The following is a 24,911-nucleotide window of genomic DNA, read 5'->3' as shown; positions in this document are numbered from 1 at the left end:
CATAGCTTTCTAAATTGTCTGTTTCAGATTTATTTGCCTGGGCTTCTCCTACACATAGGACAGAAAAGGACAGAGAAAGTTCCATCTATCCCTTCCTAACCTGGGAACCTACCCTAATCGGTGCCAATGTGCTGCATGTGTAACAGTGGACAGAATAAAAAAGGTGTAAATTACTGGCTATACAATCTTTTTATTTGTTCATCAGGTAATATTTGGTTATATTTCAGCCCAGTCAATCTATTGCTCATGATCAATGCTGGTCTAGACAGGATTACCAGTATCTCTAGCCTCCCTTCTTTGCAGTGTAAATAAATGTTTTGCATGTGGGGCTATTTCCCAATCAGTATACAGGCAACAGTGACTTTAATAGCTGACACTGAGGGTCAATATACCCAGAATAAAAAGGTTAATTTCAGGGCTAAAATCAAGGTAATATGAAGACAATGCCAGTGGGATAGACAACATGATTCCTAATTCTCCATGTGGCTGTAACAAGGTGTGCAGCAGGAATCCTCCTGCCGTTTCCATGTGTATTTCAACCAGTTACGGTCATGTCAGTGATGAGAGCTACCTTCTTCCGGACCGTCTCCGTAATCGGTTGCAGGACTTTTGTGCTTCTAAAAATGACCAACTCATTTAGCCACTACTCGTGTGTTTCCACAACTTAGTAATATGGATGGAACAATCTCACCTCCAAGTAATTGGAGGACACATTTGGTCTGGCTAGGTCATTTCTGTGACTGGAGTTCAGATTAACCTTTTGGTTGGATGTAGTGAGTCATACAAATAACTGTGTAGAGAACACCATTGACTTGTAATGGAATGTAGATGTCCTGTATTAGTTGTGCAGCTCGTCGGGCTTTCTCTGTCCTTTCTGTCTTTATGCATAGGACAAGCCCAGGCAAATCTGCAACGGATAATTTAGAAAGCTATTGATTCCCCTCTTGACATACAACAGTACGAAACCAGTTTCCTTTTTTCTTCTCTCTCTCTCAACTCTTGAGATCATGGTTGACTCATGAGCACATCATTGTTCATTTGAGTATATTGTTTTAGGGTTTGTCTGCCCCGTTTCTTTTCGTGTTACAAAATAGTGCTTGTGCATAACCCACATTAATAACTAAGCAAAATTAAACCCCCTTTGTTTAATCCGTTCAGAATTCAAACCAACTGATGTTTTCCACGCTATCCTTCTCTGAAAGGTAAATGCCTTTCTTCCATAACACATCAGAACCAAAGCAATTGTTCTTTTCAAACTGTTCAAGCATTAGCTGATTCCATCTTCTTCAAATGAATCACTTTTGTCAGGATAACAGAACCTCTTCTCTTGGCACACCTTCAAATAAACTACTTTTGTCAGGATAGCACAGTTAGTCAAACTGTTAATAGTTATTTGCTTCAACAAAGGTCTTTGCACCATATCTTTTTACCACAGATATATTTCATCAAACCATCTTCTTGTTTCTTGGTATACTCCCCTGGCAGGAAGAAAACTCCTACAACTACTTTCAACTTTGATGGCAATATTGATTCCAAGATTCTGCACACCAATCTCTCTTTGGAAGGAGGGCTGCACAATAACTGGCTTTTCTTAGAATATCTTGACTCTTGGTAATATGTATTCCAGTTTTCCCCAAACTGATAACCTAATATAGACGAGTCATTTTTAAAGTGTCTCTTAAATGCTTATTGACAACCTTGTGACAGTTGGCAGTTTGGGTTACAAGTTTCCCCCAGTTAATATCTGAAAAAGGGAGAGTTGCGGCCCTGTCTCCTCTGCATGGTTTCAGTCTCTTGGCGATGCGAGAAATAAGCTTTCCCCAATATGTCTCCTAAAAGGGGGTTTATTCCTTTGTTGGTACATTGTAGTATTCTCACAGCCTCTTGGCTGTTGGCAGTGCTGGTTGTAAGCTTTCCCCAGTTAGCTTTCCCCAGTTGTCCCCTGAGGGAACTGACGTTCTTGCCACTTCTGCTCTGCTTCTTTAATTGTTTGGTTTTTACAATTATGAAGTTTCTGCTTTCTTTCATTAATTATTTGGTATTCAAAATTCTGTAGCTTTTGCTTTCTTTCTTTAACTGTTCGGTATTCAAAATCATTAAACTAAAATGACTTTCTTATGTGAAGCGCCCCGGGGTCAGCATTGACATCTAGCCAAATCACTGGCTTTCTTCTGCAGCTCTCTCACGGGCAGGTGCTGTGGCGGGTCTTCAGCCTCCCGTCCGCCCTCTCTCCTGCCTCCACTTACCTTCGGTGAGCTGCAGGTTGTTCTCCAGGATCTCTGGCAGCTCTGTTGATCTTGAACAACTTCTTTCTCACCACCACATCACATGAGCTGGGAGCACATCTCCTCAGCTGGGCCTTTTCTTGACACGCTGCTTTTCGTTGGGAGTATTCTGCACTTCTGCTCGCTTTCACCCTTTGTGATGGCTTTCACTGGCGTTCTTCTTTCCATGGCTGCTCCTGCACCACGGATGACTTCTGCTTCAGCAGCTACACCTCCTGCAGAGCCTTCAACATCACCTTCATCTTCTTCCTGCCCTCTCTCCAGGTGGGTCTAATTTTGGGGTTTAAATGTCCTGATCGGTTGCCTTGGTCTATAGCAACTAGACAGCATTCTTTGACAAACAGCACTTTGAATCCTCATTGCCTCTGGACTCTTCTTCCTTGTCCCAGTGCCATAGGCATTATGGTTAATGGAGTCCATATGAAATCGTGTGTTATTAAAACCTTTAGTTAATTTAGACTGTTTTAAGTAATGAGAATTATTAGAGACAGGAGAGGTTATGGAGAGGTTATGACAAGAGTTTGATTCCTCATTCGTGTGAGGATTTCTATTTAAGGTGGAATTAGAATAATTCAAGTGTTTCACTTTTAGTTCTTGAACCCCTGAGGCACTTACATTATTCTGTCTAGACCATTTCTCACGGCATGCCCTTTGAGTAGTTTTATGGGAGGGACGTGTCCATTTATAACATGCCATTAGGTATTTAGGAATGATTTCACTTTCATCCTCTGAGGAAGACGAATACTACGTTTCCCCTAGCAGAGTCACCACTTCCCCCTGATAGCCATTTCCTCCCATGTGATCCTGTCCCCTGAAAACACCCCCAGGGTTAAGATCAGTTAGTGGCTGCTTTCCGCTGGCCACATGGGAGGAGACTTTATTGGTGATAACACTGCAGGATTCATCACAGATCCCTCGGATCAACATCGCAGTAAGGCATGTATTACATACAGTGGGACCCAGTAGGTGGGGTGAGGCGAGGGTAACCTCACAGTGGGACACAAATTACATTCGGACACAGGAGTAAAATCACAGTAGTGCATTACTTACATTGCGATACCTATGAGCAACATCGCCGTAAGGCATGAATTCCACTGGGACCCCAAGGAGCAGCATCAGTTGCATGAAATTATGATGGGACACCCAGGAGCAAAATAACTGTAGGGCCCTCATTACATTGTCCCCTAGGAAACGATGAGCCACATCACAATAGCCCATGAACTACATTGTGCCTACAAGGAGCAAAATCATTGTATGGGACTTACTACATTGGTTTATTTCCCTTAACCTGATCCTTGTGCATGTGGTGCTGCCCCGAGAGGCTCCTGGTTATAGGACAGTAAGGGGATCAAATGATCTGTAACCTATGGTGAGATAATGTCTGAAACAAGCGAGGAGGTAGGAAAGGTTTTGCATGTGCTGGTTCTGGTGCCCTTCCCAATTATAAGACTATTCAGTACGATAATTCTGTCTGTTAGAAGTTTGGAGGGCTTGTGTTGCAGCTCTTATCCCATTATGTGAATGATTGCCCCTGCAGTGGCTGGAACCATTCCATTATAATTTCGTAAGAGCAATTTTGGGCATACAGCTCTATATTCCTCTTTCTACACTATAACCATTTCCATCTTTTCCCAATTATATATTTCTGTAGGGGGCAGTCCCACCAGGATCCAATTAATGAAAACTGAGCTCATCCCGATTTCCACCTTCTGCCTCCCAACATGCTCGACAACATTTTTCAAGGTAGTCTGGCTGCCACCACTAAACCTAAACAAGGGTGATGAATTAGCCAGTTAGGCCTTTCAGCCTCTACTAATGCAACCACACTTATTTGACCCTGAAGGGCCCATGCAGTCACGCTTCCAATCCATTGTTATGCGCCTGTCCACTGTGCAGAGCTATTGCTGCCACTCGCCTCTTCAGTAACCCCTAATCGCTGTTGTTAGCTACATTATGGCATGTACTGTGGCCCGGGACCCTGCACTAACACCAAATTCTGCACCACAGAATCTGTGCTGCCACCCCCATTAAAGCCCCTCTGGTCTTTATTGGGAAAGAGTGGCAGACACTGCAAAGTCACCCAGTCTGCCCAACAAAGACTCAGCCCAGGAGTGCTACTCGTAAGCCGAAGCCTCTTTTACCTCTTGAGCCATCATACAACACATGACTGCTTACAAGTATCACCCTGCTCGGCTGAGCCTAATGTTTGGGTTTGACTGCCCCCTTCTTTCGCGTTACAAAATAGTGCTTGGGTATAACCCCCTGTAACTACTGTCAAGCGTTTACCCCCTATTGTCTTCTTTGCCCAACAAAGCACCCGAGTGTTGCTTTCTGCCATTCTGCTTCAGCTCCCGTTGAAACCACTTTTCACACACGACCCTCAAATCAAGCACCAGGTGCGCAGGGGATGAGGCAGAAAGGTCCTCCGAAGCATGTATGGCTAGCATTCAGCTCTTCAGTCTTGCTCGCCAAACAGTCAGAAGTGATCCCGTGACTCACCGCACTCCCCTCCTTTGCAGCAAAGGTAAACGCTCATTGTGGCAGGTGACCCAACATTTCTTTTCAAGCTCCAGTGTGAGGAAGTGATTTAAGGTGGATGAGGGAATGCAACAGGTGGGAGGGTGCAGGACAGAGTCGCTACCCCCTAAAATTGAGCAAAAGCACAGATGCATGATTGGCATTCAAGCCAAATCCAAAATATACGAAATGATGTAAGGAAATCTCCCAGGCTTCCACCAAAAAAGCAAATCGAAGAATGTGCCCCTCGGATAAAATGGCTGCCACTTCTGAATGAGAATGATCTGACAGTACACTGATAAAAGCTGTTACCTCAGACTTTGCAGTGTCTGTAGGGATCAACCGACCTAGCGGCCATCTTGGCATCTTTCTCCAACTACAGGTCGTTCCTTCTCTGCGTTTGAGTCTCTCCTGCAGTCATTTTTCATAAATAACAGAAGACACCATTGTTTAGACAATATTTAGGGTTGTCCTTTCATTCAGTTTACAAAATAGGTAGGAAATGGATTGATATGTAATATTTTCTGTCGGGGATTACAGCATGATTTGCTGTTTGTCAAGGACGATTTGTATTTTTTTAATTTGAATCATGTTTTTACTATTGAATCGTCTGTATGGCATAATTGAAATGCACTTGTCGTTTTCCGGTGCTCCTTGTTAATCTAGTTCGGTGCATTATAAAATTGTTTAATAAAGTAAACATGCAAAATGCCCAAAAGAGAGACCCTTGATTCTAGGTTAGTGGCTCACTAAATAGAGGAGAAAAACAAGTTTTCATGGCTGATCGTGCAGGGGCGTGCACTTGGTAGCTTGTAGAATACATAATTGAAAAAGGGCAGCATGCATAGTTTTGTTGGGTCAGGCCCGGCCTAAGGGGTATTCTTTTGTATGCATCACATTCGTGTTCACCTGCTGGGAACTTTATAGAAAAAAGGATTGACATGAGCAAAAGCAACATGAGACCAGCATTGGAAAATCTAATAGTTTGGGCGTTTTTCAGTCATTTACCTTTCTTGGTAAGAATGCAGTAAATACCTGGGCTCTCCTTAGCTAGTAATTCCAAACATGTCTGCAAATTACTGGTCACAGAAAAATAACATTAGCAGTAGACCTATTAGAAACACGTTGCTTCACTGCAATGTGCAGAAGTATGTCTATGTAGCGCCCTGAGGCCCAAGGGTTAGTGGCGCTACAGAATAAATACAGATAGATGTATGTTATTAATGTTACTATCGGCAAATGTCACGGTTTATTTGTGAGATGAGGTGCAAGTTAGAAACATTGAGCTGTGGTGGTGGTAGTAGGCATGGATGAGCTAGGAGTAGTGAGAGTAGACAGAGGGGAGCTAGAGTGTGAGTTGGTGGAAAAATAGAGGCGTGGGGAAGGATGGGTGGGTGTAAGGTGGGTATGGGTGGGTGGACAGATGGTATAGGGAAGGTGTGGGGTATAGTATAATGGGGTAGTATGTGGATTAGCTATGGTCGGTGGGGGTAGGCAGAAGTAAGGATGGGTGGGTTGTTGGGGATAGGCAGGTCACCTAGCGTGAGGGTGGGTGGGAAGGTTTGAGGAAGGAATGGTATTAGAGTGGGGACAAGGTTGGGTTGGCTGGTAGAGTGGGGGGGGCAAAGTGCATAAACTTATATTGGGTAAATTGTATTTCCCGGATTTAAACTATGGTGCGTGAAGTGCTACTGGGTAACTGGTCTTTTAGCTGCCCGTATTCTTTTGTGATCTGTAGAGGCTCACTGCACGGTTTGTGTGGTAAAAGTGAGCTTAATATACATCTAAGACCGGTACAATAGTCGGTTTTTAAAAAATGCAGTTGGTGAGTAAATAAATTGCCCTTATTCTGTAAATAAATAGTTTATAAAAAAGTGGGATCAAATAGCACAACGTGCTTTAGTAGCGTTTTGCATAAATCGGAGCATTTTGGCAAAATAAGAATGACCAGAGTATTTTATGTTTGAAAATACGTCTGTGATAGTGATTCAAGTGTGAAACCCTCCTGCGCATTTAATGCGCATTGGGCTCTGTACTCATTTAATTTGTCATACAACTCCCTTCTATCAGTAATATGTCTGAAAATCACAATGCAGGTGTACTATTTTGGATAGTTTGGACTGTTAGATATAAGGCTTTGGCCATTACGTTTGAACAGGGGATGTCGTCCGATTTCCCTAAATGCTTCACTGAGCTAATTCAACCACTGTCCACTCGTAGCGAAATCAGATGGGCTGCTCAAGTAAATTTCATTTTCATATCCACCAAGTGTGGCGTGGGACCCTCCCCAGTGTGTTGCCCATTTAAAGGAATGTGTCCTTCCCCTGGGGTATTGCCCTTTTAACATGAAACACAATGGCAGCCCATGACCCCACAATGATCCTGGGGCCCACCGGCAGTGAGAACATGCGAGCTCTAGACCAGCACATTAAACGGACAAAAGGGCCTATCCAGGTCCGATGAAACATTGGCAGTGACGTGCCCAGCGGTTCCATGTAGGAGCGTGGACAGTAATCAAAGATGCCTATAGTGATGAAGGCTGGGTGGTCACGGGCTGAGACTGCAGAAAAGGAATAATGACACTGCACAAAATCATAGGTGGTCCTCCCACACTCGGCACGGCAACAAGTGCAAGTCTGCAAGGAGATGTACTGCCTCGAGAGCGCTCAGTGCGGACTAAGTGCCGAGATCCCTCACACAGCCTGGTGTGCCTCACGCCTGCACAGCGTACTATGCAAATACACAAGTTGGCGGCGCCGTAACGTTGGACGTGGCGGCTTGCCAATAATGTCGCCCTGCCACTGGTGTGCACTCCCTTGTGCAGGCAGTGCGATGCCGCCTACTGCGGTCTGGGGCAGGGATAGAAATGGCCCAGACATCCTGCCATCGATGTCGGGCAAACCAATGTCTCGCAACACTCACACCGAGAAGAAGTGCTATGAGGCAATGGAGGGTTGCAGATCTGTACGAGTGCTTGTGCGCCCTCCTGTCCCACGACAGTGAAGAGATACTCCTGGCTTGCGGCAGGTAGCCAAGGAGAGGGGACCGGTGGGGGGGTGAGTAACATGCTGACACCACTGCCCTGTTGACATCCTGTGGCGCAGCTTGGACGCCCTGCTATCTGCGTCTTGCTGCCTGCCCCAACATCAAAGGACTAAGCCGATGTGGCCCCTGGTGCCCCCAGGTGCGGCTTTACTGGCCTCAGAACTGGAACATCAAAGGACGCTGGAGCCAAGTGAACTGGGTTTTTGCAATCCAGAAATTGCGCAGAAGAGACTCGGTGGTCATGTGTTTTAGATGCTGGAAGCCTGCATGCACACTGTGTGCTTAAAGTGGTCCCAGTTAAATGGATGTGAAGCTGTATTCCCAGATGGTCGGAGTCTTGCTCCAAATGGTGCAGCCGTTGGCAATGGTACCATTCGGGGGTGAAAGTTCCACTGGCCCCAGGTTAATAAAGGGTTTTTGTAAAAGATGATCGAACTGCCAATATTCCACCGGCGGTTCGCTAACCGCGACTGTCACCCGCGCGTTATGTATAGTGTGTTAATGTGTGTAGTATGTTTATGATTAGGTGAGTCCGTGTATGTAGCGGTGGCATATCGCGTTTGCTATCGAGTTTAGAATTTTGAAGTAGTCCAAGTAATGTCGTTCTGTAATGGGGGGAGACGGGATTAGTTATGGTTTTAGCAACTTGTGTTGGTTTGTTATGAAAAAGGAGTGTGGTGTGGGACCCTCCCCAGTGTGTTGCCCCTTTAAGGGAATGTGTCCCTCCCCTGGGGTATTGCCCTTTTAACATGGGCCATGACTTTGTCATGGCCCAAGATAATAAAATGAGCCTCTGCAGACACGCCCAACAGAACGGCTGCAGACTCTCAAGAGGAACGACCGAGTCTGTGTCTCATTTATGTAGGCCTCCAGGCCTACACGTGGAGGCACAGGCCAGCATGCCCTGATGTCGTGGGACGCTCGTGGCAGAGTCTGCATGGTCATGGCTGGCTGTGCCCCCACCCCCGATGGTGCTGGAATCGTATAGCACCATGGGGCCTGCCGGATGTCCAGGGCAGGCACCCACCTCACAGGCACTGGGCCAGCCCAGTATGGATTGCTTGGAGCCCCAGTCGTCCTCTGCACGCGGATAAAGGTAAACTGCTTCATAGTTAACAGCAAAGCACTGTTTCCCAAACGGCACAGACACTTATTCCCACATCGTGCGTACGTCCACGTTGCCAAGTGTATGCCTTGCCCACTCACGTTTGGTTGCCTTCAGTCATGAGGCTCCTCGTTAGTCAGGGAGCAACAATCACTGTGCTACTTTGGACGTTAAGGCTGTGGTACGCATTTTCATGCAACACAACATCTAATTTGATCAAATATTGGCAAAGAACTCTTGATTAGTGGATACAGATGTAGACAAGAAATAACAATCGATGTGAAGGCAAATTCATGCCGCAAGTGTTGCCAATTGCCATGCCAACTATTATTTTGATTCCATCACCCTGTTTCTCTATTCTCTGTAGCCTGGATTTCGCACATATTGTGATGCATTTCACCAAAATATGTCGAAAGCAAAAAATGAGTGTTGGTGTGGTTGTGATGTAGATGAACCTTTTGGTGTTGCATTTGTGTATTTTCTGCTCCCAGAGAAGTTGAACCGATGTGCGGCTTTTCATTTTAATTTTTAAATTGTGGTATGTGTTTTTATCGGAGTGACTTGGTGTAACGAAGTGATCCTTCTGCAAGTGAAAATCCGACATTGCGAGCCGCCTGAGGGCTCTTGTCGGTAGCTGCATACTTCCTGGAGGAGGCGGATCTGGGTTGGACACGTGACCAGCACGTGATTTTGGTGGGCCTTTAAAACACCGAGGCCATCACCCTTGCGGTGCCAAGCCCGATAGGAGCAAAGGGCGCCGGCTGTTTTGCGCTGGTAGCGAGGGTGGTCTACGCTGTATTGATTTTTTTTGTTTACAGATCTAGACATTTAGACAGCCTAGATACTCATAAACCAAAGGCATCCACCATTTTGGTACAGGATGCAGCCACGTACATTGAAAACTGGAATGCCTCAATCGGTTAACTCCCTGGCCATGGGAAGAGAAAAATCAACATCGGCCCGGTGCTTTGTCCTCGCGCAATAAGCGCGGCATGCTCCACTCCTCGTTCAAAGAAATTGACTGAAAGAGGTATGGATCTTGAGATTGTGGGGCATTGCAAAGATATTCAAACACTATGGAAAGAAGCTAGAGACAGAGCTATTACCAAATTATGCAAGGGAGGGGAGGAATTGCAAGGCGCGAAAATAGAGGCGATTGTTTTACCCGAGTCTGTATGTTTAAGTTCAGCAACTAAATCATGCCGACAAAATCCGCAGGTTTTTAATTGTGTACCTTTACATAACTCTGAACTTTTAGCTGCTCAACCCCTTCCCCCATTGGATATTTCAATTTCAGATACTGCACTTTTAAAGGCATTACCTCAGATAGTTCCCATTGCATCTGCAAAGTCAGTAACGAGTTTGCGTGTCGATGTAGCTGTCATCGATTTGGATCCTGAGGATTCTGCTTTCTCAACACATGTTCTTCAAGATACTCTTTCTAAATCACCTGTGTTTACCTCTTCAGTTGAGGAGAACAGAAGCTCTGTGTCAAGCATCTCTTTTTTGCAACCCACACCAAGAAAGCAAGAAAAACTCTGCCTACCAGACATGGCACATTCTGTGGATTCTCAAATGGAAGGCTACTGGAAGTAACTTTACAATCCATGAATATGGCGATCCAGGCTTTAGGGAAACTCTGAGTCCATTGATTTAAGACTTGAAAAACAATCTACAAATATGGAAGATATACGCTTATGGCAAATCACATTTGAACAACAATTACTAGGTAGCCGACCTCTGGCAAACATCATAGAAAACCGAAAGTGCCACGAATAGCGATTGCTTGTCAAACTTTAAACACTAGTGAATTCTCTGACTGGCAAATCCAAAGAGCGAATAACTGCCTTACCTAATTTTGAGGAAGTTATTGTGGAGGTCACAGAACAGAGTCAAATTTTACAAAATAAGAATGATGAAATACAAGTAGTAGCTGACAGCAATCAAGGAGTGATTTTGAAAAAACAGTATACCATTTTTAAGCAAGCCAAAAGGGGCTCCTCCTCGGCTAATGGTACAAATATAAGTGGTAAGAAAAACGCAAAGAAAGAAAAGAGGGAAGTGGCCACAAGTACAAAACAATTTTTTAAGGCTTTTAATTTACCGCCTACAAGTTCAACTTCAGCCTCGCAGGCGATAAAGAAAAAATACAAGCAACAAGCGCAAGCAAAGGCAAACAAGAACTCGAACATGGATCTAGATAGACAGATGGCCTATGCCCCCCTTGATAATCTATTGCAACAAATTGAGTCTAGTGATTTAAATCCCTGTAATAAGCTGACTGACCAAGTTGAAAAGAAAAAAGTGTCATTTAAAGGTCTCAAACAGGGAACAATTGACTTAGCGTTAACTCGAGATGAAGATGCAAAGATTCACCATAGATTGGAAATAAGAAAAGCGGTGGACGCCTATATGGCATGTCATAAAGCACCTGAAGCAAATCAACAAAGTGTGGAGAAAAATACCCTTAAACCTTTGATAAAGAGAAACCAGGTTTGAGACGATCGGAAGTCAAGTCCCACAAGTGCTATGGAGAGCTTAATTGTGATAGACTTGATGGCGTGGATGCTTTGAACTCTTGTGACTCATCCCCAGCCCTGGCAACATCATCACACAGCCAACAAACAGTGAATGCAGAAAATAATAATCAAGCATTTAGCAGTCCTTACATGATAGCTGAAGTTATGCATAGACTGGAAGCAGCGTTACATCTTATGGAACCAAATAATACATTGAGATTGTTACCAAGACCCCATTTGCGGGGGAAAGTTAGATGTAAATAGTGTAGAAGCTATTCTCCAGCATGGGGTCTGGCATGGATTCACATGCTCATGAATATTCCCCGTCGTCAGGCTGGGAATCCTCGGTAAAGAAAAAACCAGTATCAGTTTCGTTTCTGATCTGTCTTTCGTAGTAGTAACCAATCACTGGTCTCTGCGTCATACTGACCACAGCCAATGACTGCCCTCTACCTAAGCACCGCCTCTGGCAGCCATCTTCAGATTGTTACCACACGTTCATGTGTTGGGATCCTTGTGCTATTGCTCTCGAGCGTTGGTGCTATTTTTTCACATTTTTTGCTCAAAAACTTCGTTTTTTCGGTCAAAAGAGCCTCAAGCTCCACCGACTCTCCATCCGATCAACGGGGACCCGTGTTGGATTCGTCTGCGCCCCTCAAGGGTGAAGATTTCGTCGAGCTACGCTTTGGAGGACTCCAGAAGCTTCTCAGGCCCGGCATGGCCCAGGAGAAGGGAAACTCGACGCCCGGAAAGCTGTTCAGGGTCTGCCCTGGATGCCAGCTGCAGAACGTCTTTAAGGAGGACGAGCACTCCTTTTGTCTCTACTGCTTACATGAGGACAAGACGCACGTGGAGAAGGACTGTGCGTTTTGCGGCAATATGTCGGAGCGGACCATGAAGGACCGCCATCAACGTCTCGCCAACTGGCTGGAAGGGAAGAGCCCGTCAGGCGAGAAGAAGAGGAAGAAATCCGAGCGGTCTTCTAAGACCTTTGAGGACGCCTCGGCGACGGGGGTCCAACACAAGGCCAAGCACCGCGAGTCCGCTGGCACCGGGAGCGCCGAACGGTCGGGCTCTACGGGCGCCAGGCAGGGCGCACCCTCCCCGGCACCATCAACCACGAGCCAACGCTCTGGGTCGGGTAAGAGGAAGGGCGAGCACCCGGCAAAGCTCCTGGAGAGGCCCCGGTCGAGCTCGAAGGCCCCATCGGAGGGGGAGCGAGGCAGTGTCCCCCCCCCCCCCTCAAGGATAAGGCGGTGAGCGCACCTAAGGTGGTGAAGGCCTTAATCCATCCGGCCAAGCCCTCTATCGATACTGTCGCGGCGACCCTGGCTCAGCCTGTGGAGGCTACACCAGTGTTGGCGACCTCGGGGCTCAGAGTCTCCCTGCCACCTCGGAGGGAATCCTCTTTTGTGCCCATCGATAGGACCCCGTGAAATCCCCGGCGGGGAAGAAAAAGGGGGGGCAGGGCGTCGTCGTAGATTCGGCTTCAACCTCGGAGGAAGAGCTGATCGAGGTCTTAAGCCACGGCCTTGGCGTGGAAGAAGACCGGCCCGTCGGGATGGATCCCGACGCAGGTGACGACGACGTCGAGGGTGCTGACGGGGACCCTGATCGCCCGTCGGATTCCCCTCTGCCAGCGCCGCAAGACAACTCGGCGGCCATTTTGTTGGCTATACAGTCCTTATGCTCAGAGATAAGGACGAGACTACCGTTGCCGACGGAGGAACCTCTCCCGTCGGGGGATCCTGAACCGGGACCTTCTGGCGTTCCCCCGCCCAAGAAAAGGATTCACCCTCCACCTCCTTTTCAGCCGTCGCGCACTGTCCAGCCCTCCTCCCCGTCCACCCGAGGGGATGATACGGGGACTGACACGGCAGCGACGGGTACGGACAACGAGGTATACGACGAGGATCTACCGTCGTCACCTCCCACCAGGGCTTCTCCGCCCGACGAGATTGGTTCGTTCCACTCCATGATCGCCAGGGCATCCGAGCTTTTCTAACTCTGCCCTGAGGAGAAGAAAAAGGAAGGATTCCTTTATCAACGGCGCGAGGCCAAGAGGAAGACGGTCCTCGCGGTGCCTCTACTGGACGACATTTGGGATGAGGGCCTCGCCCTCCTCAAGAACCCTTCCACTACGCCAGCTAGAAGAGACCGGTACGAGAAGAAGTACCGGGTCCCGGACGCGGCCCCCCTGTGCCTCCGGGCGCAGCCTACCCCGGACTCCGTCGTCTCCGCGGCAGCCAGGAAGAAAGCGGGGGGGGTGCGGCCTCCACATCGACTACCCCACCGGACTGCGAGGGAAAGAAATTGGACACTATGGGACGCAGGGTCATCTCGTCTGCAGCGACGACGATTAAAGCGGCCAACGCCTTGGCTATCGTGGCCCGCTACGACAGGGAGCTATGGTACAAACTGGCTCCCCTGCTGGACTTCCTACCGGACGACAAGAGGGCGGATGCCCTGGAGATCCTACAGGAAGGTGAGGTGGCGTTGGACCACGCCATCACTATTGCGACGGACATCGCCGACACTGGGTTTCGCCAGTTGGGCAACGGCGTGTGCCTTAGGCGGCGTGGATGGCTCAAGGCTACGGACTTCCGTCAAGACGTACAGACCAGAGCCCTGGACATGCCGTTCGATGGGAACAACCTGTTTGGGAAAACAGTGGACGATTCCCTTCAGGCCATTAAAGCGGACACTGAGACGGCCCGGGCCCTTGGGGTTCTGCAGCAACAACGGACACCCTTTCGGAGCAGCGGAGGCAAGGGCACCTCCAAAGGTTCCGGCGGCGGTTTCTCCACCTACCGTCAAGCGGCCCGCTCGTCGTCTCAGGAGGCCTACAGAGGACGAGGCAAGTCTGGCGGACCCCGCCGTTGTCGCCAAGGAGGTCAAGGCGGCAAAGCCTCGTCGAAACAGGATTGAACCGACCGTGGGGTCGGGCCCCCACCAATGCACCCCAGTGGGAGGCCGGCTGGCGAGCTTCGTCAGCGTGTGGGAGTCCATCTCCACCGACCGTTGGGTGCTGGACGCCTTAGCCCGGGGCCACGGGCTCGAGTTTCAAAGAAGGTGCCCCCGCGTCCCCCCCGTGGCCAGGAAAGAGCTTCACGTCCCTCAGCTTCTCCTGGAGGTAAGGGCGATGCTCAGGAAGGGCGCCATCAAACTCGTCCCAAAGAGGCTTCGGGGCTCCGGAGTTTACTCGAGATACTTCCTCGTGAAGAAGAAGACGGGAGGATGGCGCCCCATCCTAGACCTGCGACGTCTGAACAAATTCATCAAGGCGCAGAAGTTCCGGATGGTCACCCTCCAGCACGTCCTGGGTCAGTTGGAGGAAGGAGACTTCCTGTCGTCTTTGGATTTGGAGGATGCCTACTTCCATATTCCCATCCTAAAGGGGCACCGAAAATTCCTCAGGTTTGTGGTCCAAGGGCGTCACTACCAGTTCAAAGCCCTCCCCTTCGGACTACGGTCGGCACCCAGGGTATTCACCAAGTGCCTTGCACCGGTGGCGGCGCAGCTGCGCCGCGAGGGGATCCACGTCTACCCCTACCTGGACGACTGGCTCATCCGAGCCAAGACGAGGGAGCTCGCCGTGGAGCACACGGCAAGGACCGTCCAACTTCTCACGGACCTGGGATTCTCCGTGAACTACGCCAAGTCCCACCTGGTACCCGCGCAAAACGCACTGTTTCTGGGAGCGAAGCTCGACACAGTGTCCCTTCTGGCCTCCCCGTCGGAGGAAAGGACCAGGTCCATCCTGGGCAAGGTACAGCGGATGTTGGCTTCCGACGCGGCCAAGGTGAGGTCCATCAAGTCCCTCCTCGGAATGATGTCTTCTTGCATCTACCTCATTCCCATGTGCAGACTCCGGATGCGCCCGTTGCAGGAGTTCCTGGACGCGCGCTGGATCCAAACGACGGGCGGCTTCGAGGAGAGGATCACACTCGACGAGAGTTTCCGCCGAGCGGTCCGGTGGTGGGGCACCCGCGCGCATCTGACGGCGGGCATGGACTTCCAGACCCCAGACCACCAGGGGACAGTGACCACGGATGCCCCCCTGGAAGGGTGGGGAGCGCACACCGAAAATCTGCACGCGAGAGGCCTTTGGCTCCCGACGGAGAAGTCCCTCCATATCAACGTCCTAGAGCTCCGTGCAGTGTTCTGGGCCCTCAGGTCCTTCCTTCCGTCCCTCAAGGGCAAGGTGGTGAGGATCTTCACCGACAACACCACCACCATGTTTTACATCAGGAAACAGGGCAGAACCAGGTCCCCAGCACTGTCCAAGGAGGCGCAGGACCTGTGGCATTGGGCCGTCGCCCAAAGGATGTTTCTGGTGCCGTTTCATCTGGCAGGGATAAAAAACACCATCGCCGACTCACTCAGCAGGGAGCTGCGCTCGTGCCACGAGTGGGAACTACGGCAGGATCTAGTGGATCGCCTCTTCCGACGGTGGGGCACACCCCAGATCGACCTGTTCGCGACGGCGACGAACTCCAAGTGCCGGAGGTTCGCCAGCAGGTTTCCCCAGGCGAGGAGCATGGGCGATGCTTTCTCGTTCCCCTGGGAGGGCCTGTTCCTCTACGCGTTCCCTCCTTTGCCACTGCTAATCCGGCTCGTCAACCAGCTCAAGAGGTCACGGTGCAGGATGATCCTCGTCGCACCTGCATGGCCGAGGCAGATATGGTTCCCGGACCTTCTGGACTTGTCAACGTCCCCGCCAATCAAGCTGCCGGTGGACGCGGATCTACTCTCCAGGGAAGGAGGCGCCATCCTCCACCACGACCCGAAATCGCTGAACTTGCAGGCCTGGCTCCTGCAGCGCTAGAGTTTGGAGGATACGACATACCGGTCGACTGCAGAGAGGTTCTTGCAAAGGCCAGGGCGTCCTCGACTCTTAAATGCTACGGACACAAATGGAAGAGGTTCTCTGTCTGGTGCCACGCACAGAAGATTAACCCTCTACGGATTACGGCTCCCCAGGTACTGCCGTACCTGCTGACGCTGGCCAAAGCTGGACTGGCACACGCGTCCATCAAGATTCATCTTGCTGCGATCTCCCGATACACCAGAACCACGGGGCGGACGTCCTTGTGGTCTCATCGTCTGGTGAAAGAGTTCATGAAGGGACTGTTCAGATCGTTCCCGCCGGTGAAGGCTCCGGCCCCGGCGTGGGAGCTCAATGTGGTGCTGACCAAGCTCATGGGACCTCCGTTCGAGCCTCTGCACTCGGCCCCGTTGAAGTTTCTGTCGTGGAAAACAGCATTTCTTGTGGCCATCACCTCCGCACGACGGGTGGGAGAGATCCAGGCCCTTTCCTGCAAGGCCCCGTACTTGACTTTTCACGACACGAGGGTAGTGCTCAGGACGCACCCCTCCTTCATGCCCAAGGTACCGTCGGACTTCCATCTCAACGAACCCTTGGTGTTGCCTGTGTTCTTCCCGTCGCCTTCGTCGCCGGCTGAGAGGACTTTGCACTCGCTGGATGTGGCTAGAGCGCTGAAGTTCTACGTGGACCGCACGAAGTGTTTTCGGAAGACGTCACAACTCTTTGTGAACTTTGGACCTGTTAATCAGGGGAAGGCTCTCTCGAAGGCTTCCATTTCCAGATGGCTCTCCGGCTGTATCATGTACTGTCATCGGTTGGCAAACCGACCGCTGCCTGGCCGTCCGAGAGCCCATTCCACCAGAGCGATCGCAGCTACCACGGCGTTCCTTTCTGGTGTGCCCCTGCTGGACATATGTAGGGCTGCTACGTGGAGGTCGACGCACACCTTCACAAAATTCTACTGTGTCGATCGGGATTCCAGGGAGGAGTCCAGGGTCGGCCAAGCAGTGTTGCGCAACCTGTTCGCCTGAGGTGAGCCTGGTGAGGAGGTAAGATGCTTAATGTTGAGTTTGATGTGATGCTTAATGTTGAGCCTTTGCCACCTCCCGTGGTTGTGCATGTGTGTACTGCTATGTATTCTTTATTCATGAGCATGTGAATCCATGCCAGACCCCATGCTGGAGAAGGAACAAGTTACTTACCTGTAACTGTTGTTCTCCAGCATGGGTCTGGCATGGATTCACATGCGAACCCTCCCGCCTACCCCTCGGCGGCTCTTCACTTGGTCATACTGCCACTTCACGTGCTTCCAAATCTGAAGATGGCTGCCAGAGGCGGTGCTTAGGTAGAGGGCAGTCATTGGCTGTGGTCAGTATGACGCAGAGACCAGTGATTGGTTACTACTACGAAAGACAGATCAGAAACGAAACTGATACTGTTTTTTTCTTTACCGAGGATTCCCAGCCTAACGACGGGGAATATTCATGAGCATGTGAATCCATGCCAGACCCATGCTGGAGAACAACAGTTACAGGTAAGTAACTTGTTCCATCCCTCCATCAAACCAGGATCGAAGCGACTGGCTACTTACTCCTTGACACTTGCATGTCGACCACCACCAAGAGCTCAATACGACCTAAATAGAAGATCAGTATTGGCTATTTTCTCGGCTATAACAGATCTAGAGGATATAGCCTCTTCAGATATCCGATGTGTGGAATTTACCAATGAGAAAAGGTTGAACTCGGTTCGTCTTTGGATAAACTCCCGAGTGGTCCAAAACATATGGGCTTCAAAAAAAGCCTTATTCAACCTGGGCTTTGAACTAAGCCCTGAAACAACGATTGACTCAGAGCAAAGTGTCAACATCGAGCGAGTGATGGAGCAGAGATGTAACACAGTCCAAGAGAAGGTGGAAATCACAAAACACCAAATCCCGCAGTCCTGTCAATGTAAATGCAGTCAAAAATTGGGATAGCTGAATAGACTAACACAACAAAATCTTATCACACTCTTAAATTGGAATACAAGAGGATTCACCCATTTGCTTAATAACGATGACGGTAATATAGGGGCCATGGACGACATATTATTGCAAGAGACATGGTTGATGTCAGTACCAGCATGGGATAACTTTGATGTCCATTTAAATCCGGCATTTAAGCAAGCCGCAGGAAGACCGTCTTCTGGCCTCTTGACGGCTATTGAAATGACAAAGACCACATCATCGGAATTATGGTCAATGCCTAATCAACATATGCTTTTGGTGAAGGTGGTAATTGGAGGCATTGGGTATGCAATCTTAAATATATATTGGAATAGCTTGGCCATAACTGAGACCAAATTTTATTGTGATCTATCTATACTTCTGGACTTGATTGAAACCGATTCTATGGTAACGCAGGTAATTCTAGGTGGAGACTTTAACATTAATTGTTGGGAGGGGAAATTGCAAAGTGATGAACTTAAAACATATAGATGGAAATTGTCCATGAAACATCGAAACCTCCATATGCTTAATGGAGCATTTATCACGGATACACCACCCCATGCGACGTGGAGACAAGGGAATAGGCACTCTAGTATTGATTACATTTTTGTAAATGAAAAGCTATTCCCAGCTGTGATAGGATTTGAGGTGCGGCAATCTGAGAAAAGTGATCATAACATTCTGTTAATGACTTGGGGGATTGAGCAACAAAAATCAGTTGGTAACACTTCCACAGGTGCAAATTATCTATGTGTAAATCATGGGATGAATCGTTTAAAATGGTCTGAAAAGGATTTACAGAACTTCCAGGAATTTTAAATAAAATTGCCTGCCACAGAAGTGGAGAATAGGAGCCAATTTGGGATCGAATATAGTAATGTAATGCAACTCTTCTGGCAACCAAAATCATTACACCCCAAAACAACAGTAAAATTTCACCCACATTCATTTGATGCATAATTGAAATTCAGGAAAAAAGCATATCGAGCTGAAGTGAGGCACATAGCTAAAACCTCTTCAGACCTGAAGATAATTAAACTCAAGAAGGCTAAAAATCAATATAGGAACTGGGTAAAACAGCATCGGGCCCAATGGTATCAAAATGATGGTGCAAAAATGTTGAGTATATTAGCTTCTAAAAATACAGCTAAAATGTGGTCAATTATTAATCAAGTAACAGTTGGCTCACAGATTGCAATCCAAGCCAACAGTGAACAGAAATGGGTACAGCACTTTACGAATCTTTATGCTGAGCCACAGAGTAGTGCACACCTTGAGGATAGTATGGTTATGCAAAAATGCATTCTGCAATTCAATCAGGATGATCTACGGCTTTTGATTAAATCTGTGAGCAATTCCAAGGCGTCTGGACCAGATGGGTTGTCCAACTACCAATTAAAAATGAACCTGTAACTTTGGACATCCATATTATAGGAAATATTTACATCCATAAATCGGTAACAAAGGATCCCAAGCAGTTGGAGCCATGCCATTACTGTGCCCCTATTTAAAAAGGGGGATTGCCTATTGCCGGCAAGTTATCGACCGATTTCATTACTTGATGTTCCGGGCAAAATCTATGGAAGGCTGTTATTGAAGAAACTAATGCAATGGACCTCTGCCCAAAATCTAATTGATCCTTTTCAAGCAGGCTTTGTCCCAGGGTTAGGCACAGTGCCAAATATCCTGTGCCTTAATCTGATAAAGCATCATTATGCAGAAAGGGGCCACGCGATATATTTGGCATTTGTGAATTTCCAGGCAGCGTTTGACTCGATTTATATCATTTAAAAAATTTAAAAAACATAATTGCCCGAATTCAATATTATCCTTGATTAAGTTGCTGCACACAAACACCTCAATGCAGGTACGTTTAACATATGGAGGCCACCTATCTGCAATGATAGAAACAAAGCGGGGTTTGAAACAAGGATGTGCGCTTGCTTCATTCTTCTTCAATTTTTTCATACTGGACATGGGTGCCATATTCGGTGATGTCATCTGTGATGCACCTAAGTTTGGTAATCAAAGAGTGAAATATTTACTCTATGGCGATGATCTGGTATTGTTGCCTCAAACTCCCAGTGGGCTCCAAAACATGCTACGAGCTCTTGAGGAATATACCATAAAGAATAACATGATCATAAACATTAAAAAATCACAGGTGGTAATATGCAAGTCAAGATCAGCTGGGAAAGAAAAAGTATGAAGGCTCGTGGAACATCCAAAAGACAAATCTAGCTGTCACTGACCACTATAAATATTTAGGCATAGTGTTTTCCAACACAACTAATCAAATTTATCATAAACTTGAGTTAGATTCCAAATTACGAGTGTTAACATCTCAAGCTAAAATATTGGTGCACAGGTTTGGTAAATTCTCCCTCAAGCAAGTTCTAGCATTCTATCAGATGAAAGTAAGAACAATCCTAATATATGGCATGGAGGCCTTTTGTGAAGTGAAAAAAGAGGAGTGGAATAAGTTTGAAGCCAAGTTCTGGAAGAAAGTATTAAACTTACCCAAATGCACTCCTTTAGCTTTGATCCGATACGAACTAGGATCTCTTTCCTTATATTGTCAGCTGCTATGGAAAATGTGTTCTTTATTACGCAAATGCTTATTGGGTGCCCAATTGAACAATGTTTTGAATATAGTAGCTAATCATCTTTTGTCAAATTGCAAATCACTGTCAAGAAATTGGTGCAAAATAACATTCGATGCCATGGCAGAAGCATCTATTGAATTAGAATTATTGATGAATAACCCTGGGCGAGCAAAAATCAAGCTCTTCCAATTTGCATGGATTCAGAATATGCAGGCCTGTGCACAATATAAAGATTTTGATATATCTCTATTTGGGGTAAAAAGGTATAAGCAGATGGCAGAATATTTGATTAAATGCCCATCTCCCAATATTCGAACTCAGTATATGCGCTTTAGGCTCAATTTGTGGCACACGCGTGAAATACTGGTGCGGCGAAAGATAATTTCAGAAGAGTTGATATATTGTCGTCATTGTTTAAATGAGCATGCTCCGGAAACCTTGAGACATCCTATTGGTTCAGTGCCCGGCTCTAATCAGCATTCGCAAACAATTGTTCAACAAAGTATTTGATTTTACTATGCATTTAAACGTACAAGAATTATGGCAATTCATTTTCTCATGTTCTAGACTACCAGTAAAAGTAGCAATTGTACATTTTTTATTTTAGAAAGCACAGTTCCGGAGCATATAAAATGAAGATGGGGGAAAGTGAATAATGATCTTCCAAAATATGCGTTAAACTAACATGAAATGAAGTTAATAAATGCATGTATGTTTATATAAATTTGAAAAGTTGTCATGCAACTAAACAAAATAATAATAAAAAAAATTATAATTGTGGTGCCCAAGTCTAAAAGCATTGAGGGCAGGTGTTTAATATAGCAATAACACCCGAGTGGTTCACTTGGGCCTTGTGCAGCTACCACCCGATCTAGCCAGGTTATGGCTATTGGCACCCTGGTTTTTTATCAGAAACACAGGGTGCTGATGGCAGTCTGTTGAATGAACGGGACATGCTTGCAAGGTCCTGTTCATTCAAACAAATACTCACCTAAGATGGCCACTATAGAAATGGAAGGTGGGCCTCCCTGCAGAGAGCCTCTTTCATTTCCATGGCAGCCTGAGATGCGCCGCCAGAGGAATAGGTAAGTGTGTGTGGGGGGGTTGTAGGAGCAGAGACCATAGAGATTTTTGGCAACTTCAACCCAAGGGACGCCACCCATCCCACATCTCACTAGCAAGATTATTGGTGAACAAACACTTGGTTAGGCTTGAGGGGACCTTCATTGAATGAACGCAACACGATTGACAAAACCAAGCAGAAACCACCCGATCATTTGGGTCGGACTTCACAAACCCTACCACAAACATTTTATAGACCTCCCAAATAATATCCCCGGATGGTGCCCAATTCCCTCGATCGTGGATGGTGTGCAACATAGTCATTCTTCTCACTTCATATACCACTTGTTTGTGTACTCCCTACCCCCATTTTCCACAACCCTGCCACTTACCTCTAAAATCTACCACCCTACATTGTGCACAAATCCCTCCTTAGAACGAACGCATTAGTCCCCACACCAGCAGATAACAGAGCCAGAGTATTGTAATTAATCCGATTTCGTGCTCTTGCCTGCGGATAAGCACATTACCATATCGCCACCAAAACTCATAGAACCAGAGTAGCTCTCAGAATTTGGTTACTTCCGTCCTGCACCCATCAATACCACATGTTTTGCATCTCCTACTCCGTCTATTTCACGAACGAGCTCACCCCTCTTTCTCACAGCACAACTGCATTGAGGCCACCAAAATGGTGTTGGCACATTGTACACATTCCATGTATGAATCAGTTCTGTGCGCTTGGCACACCCGGTGGTGGGCAGCAATTCTCACAGTGCACATTCCGGATTGCGACTGGGCAGTTTTGTGAACAGGTCCTTAAGACTTTTCAAAGGTAATGGGCGTAAAAAGGAAATTATTTTGCTGTGTCTAGCAGGTGTTCATGTTGAAGCCAGGGAAATTATATAATTTCATTAAATGCTAACAGCCCTGAGATCAGTCTGTAATCTGCAGGTCATAGGTTAGAATTCCAGCACAACTGGCTCTTATATTATTGCCCTTAAGCAAAGCCAAAATTTCATTTAATTGGGTGATAACATTTGTTATTTCAGTGAGACACACTGCAGTTGGTATTATGCTTTGCATAAATATTTTATTACAACTCATTTGCCGTTTTATGGGGCATTGAATAAGATCCAGGAAAGAGTACTTTGCATCAGCATTTAGCTCCACATTAAGGAGCCATTTTTGCATAACTTTTTTTTAAGTGTGTGAGTGAATGCCATCACTTGAATAGCGCATACTGCTGTGCAAGTTGACTTTTAGCGCTGGTAATCGCTACTGCAGAGGAGCAAGGACAGTTAGTAGTAGATACAAAATAGATGGGTTTGAAGCTTTTTGAACCGCAGGTGGTTTAATGATAGAGACTTTCAAGGTTTGTGGTTCCAGATGGAGAACTGTCTCGAGTGGAGCATCTAAACCTGGCAATAATAAGGAGTCCAGTGTCGACAGACCGTTGGGGATCTGGAAAGCTGGTATTTCTGGATTTGATCATGATGAAGAGGGGCGGTCCCCACAAGGAGTTTCTGAATATGTTTTACTTTGAAAAGTGTTCCATGCTGAGAAATTGGCCAGGAAACATGGGTAGTAGGAACGTGATCCTGTTTATGAAGGCTACATGAACATCTTTTGGCAGCATTTTGTGTTGTCCTGATCCCTTCATGCAAGAAACTATAGGAGTGCCCAGGAAAATCACTATCATCTTTTTGGATATAAAAGGTAGCATCAATGTGAGCAGTGTAAGCTGAACAAAGCAAGTCTTCATTGAATCTTTTGGTGGTACAAGTGACATGGCGGTGTCCATCAAAATACCTGGGTTGCATTGAGAAAGTTATATCGAAAGCATGTTATATAAGAGACCAATTAAAGAGAAGGGTGGGGGTTTGAGAGAAGGGCAGTTGCGAGTAATCCTGTTTGGGCCTAGAAACATTTATTACGTTTTAGCTTGGTTCAATGTTCAGCCATTGAGGTTTTTATGGCATGGAGGCAAGACCCAGCGGAATCAGTTTTTCCTGGGGATTGGAAAACCGAATATAGAGCAGAGTTTCAGAAGCATATAATGGTAAGCGAAGTGAGGATCCTGAATGATTTTGAAGATGGGGGGGGGGGAAATGTACAGATTAAAAAGGTGATACTGAGAGGAGCCCTGGGGACCCCACATGAAACTGGAAGCCTGCTAACTTTTGAAATCTCTGGGCTTGAAAGGAGGAGATCCAACAGCTGACTATGGGGGAATCGTGGATTTTCTTAATCGCATGGGTGAGTACCTTCTTGTGGTCCCCCATGTCAAGTAGCTGATTGGCATTGATTGAGGATGATGCCCTTTACTGGTGAAGTTTTCGAACAGTGATGGGGCGATCCACTCAAAAAACTTTGAGACCTGGGGAAGAATAGCAATAAGCCGATAATTAGCAGTGATGGGAGGGTCGGGGGCAAGGCTTCTTAGAGGACGTGCAAGTAATTTACAGGAGGGGAGGGAGAGGCGACTTCAGTAAAAGCGTTGATTAATTGTGTGGCTGTTGTCTTTTTTTAGATAATTATTGCACTGTTGGAAACCTTTTGGAATGATTTATTTTTTGCATTCTATGCTTTTTTTTAAGAATAACTTTCTGAACAAGCTTCTTACTTTAATTATTACTAGCTCTGACTAATCATTCAGCAGAAGACCATGGGATGGAAGCTCCAGGAATTAAACCTGCAAACCCAGCAGTCCTTCCAGAACCTAGGAAAGCTGAAGATGCATTACCTGGCGACCTGCCCGAGTCCCCACCTCAGGTATGTAGACATGCAACTCTATTTCAAATGAACAAGAAGGAAAATAATAATTAAATGGGAATCTTGTCCATCCCTCTGGTGCTGCTGGAAGAGATGGCCGAAGTTCCTTCTATAGCATATGTTGCTAGAACACTCATGTATATCGTTTACTTTTGAACACGTAATGGAATAATTTCATG

General features: G+C 47.0%; 1 protein-coding gene across 2 annotated transcripts in view; it reads left to right on the top strand.

Moving 5' to 3' along the window:
* MAN1B1 (mannosidase alpha class 1B member 1) overlaps positions 1-24,911 on the top strand; it is a 727,728-nt gene that overhangs the window by 143,368 nt on the left and 559,449 nt on the right. For both annotated transcript variants that reach the window (XM_069609733.1, XM_069609734.1), the window contains one exon: positions 24,599-24,732. In XM_069609733.1, the coding sequence (XP_069465834.1) occupies positions 24,599-24,732 (134 nt within the window). The remainder of the gene's footprint in view (positions 1-24,598; positions 24,733-24,911) is intronic.

Source organism: Ambystoma mexicanum, chromosome 8 (genome assembly GCF_040938575.1).
Source record: "Ambystoma mexicanum isolate Mex_15411 chromosome 8, UKY_AmexF1_1, whole genome shotgun sequence".
NCBI lineage: Eukaryota > Metazoa > Chordata > Amphibia > Caudata > Ambystomatidae > Ambystoma > Ambystoma mexicanum.
This window is presented reverse-complemented; position numbering and strand designations above follow the sequence as displayed.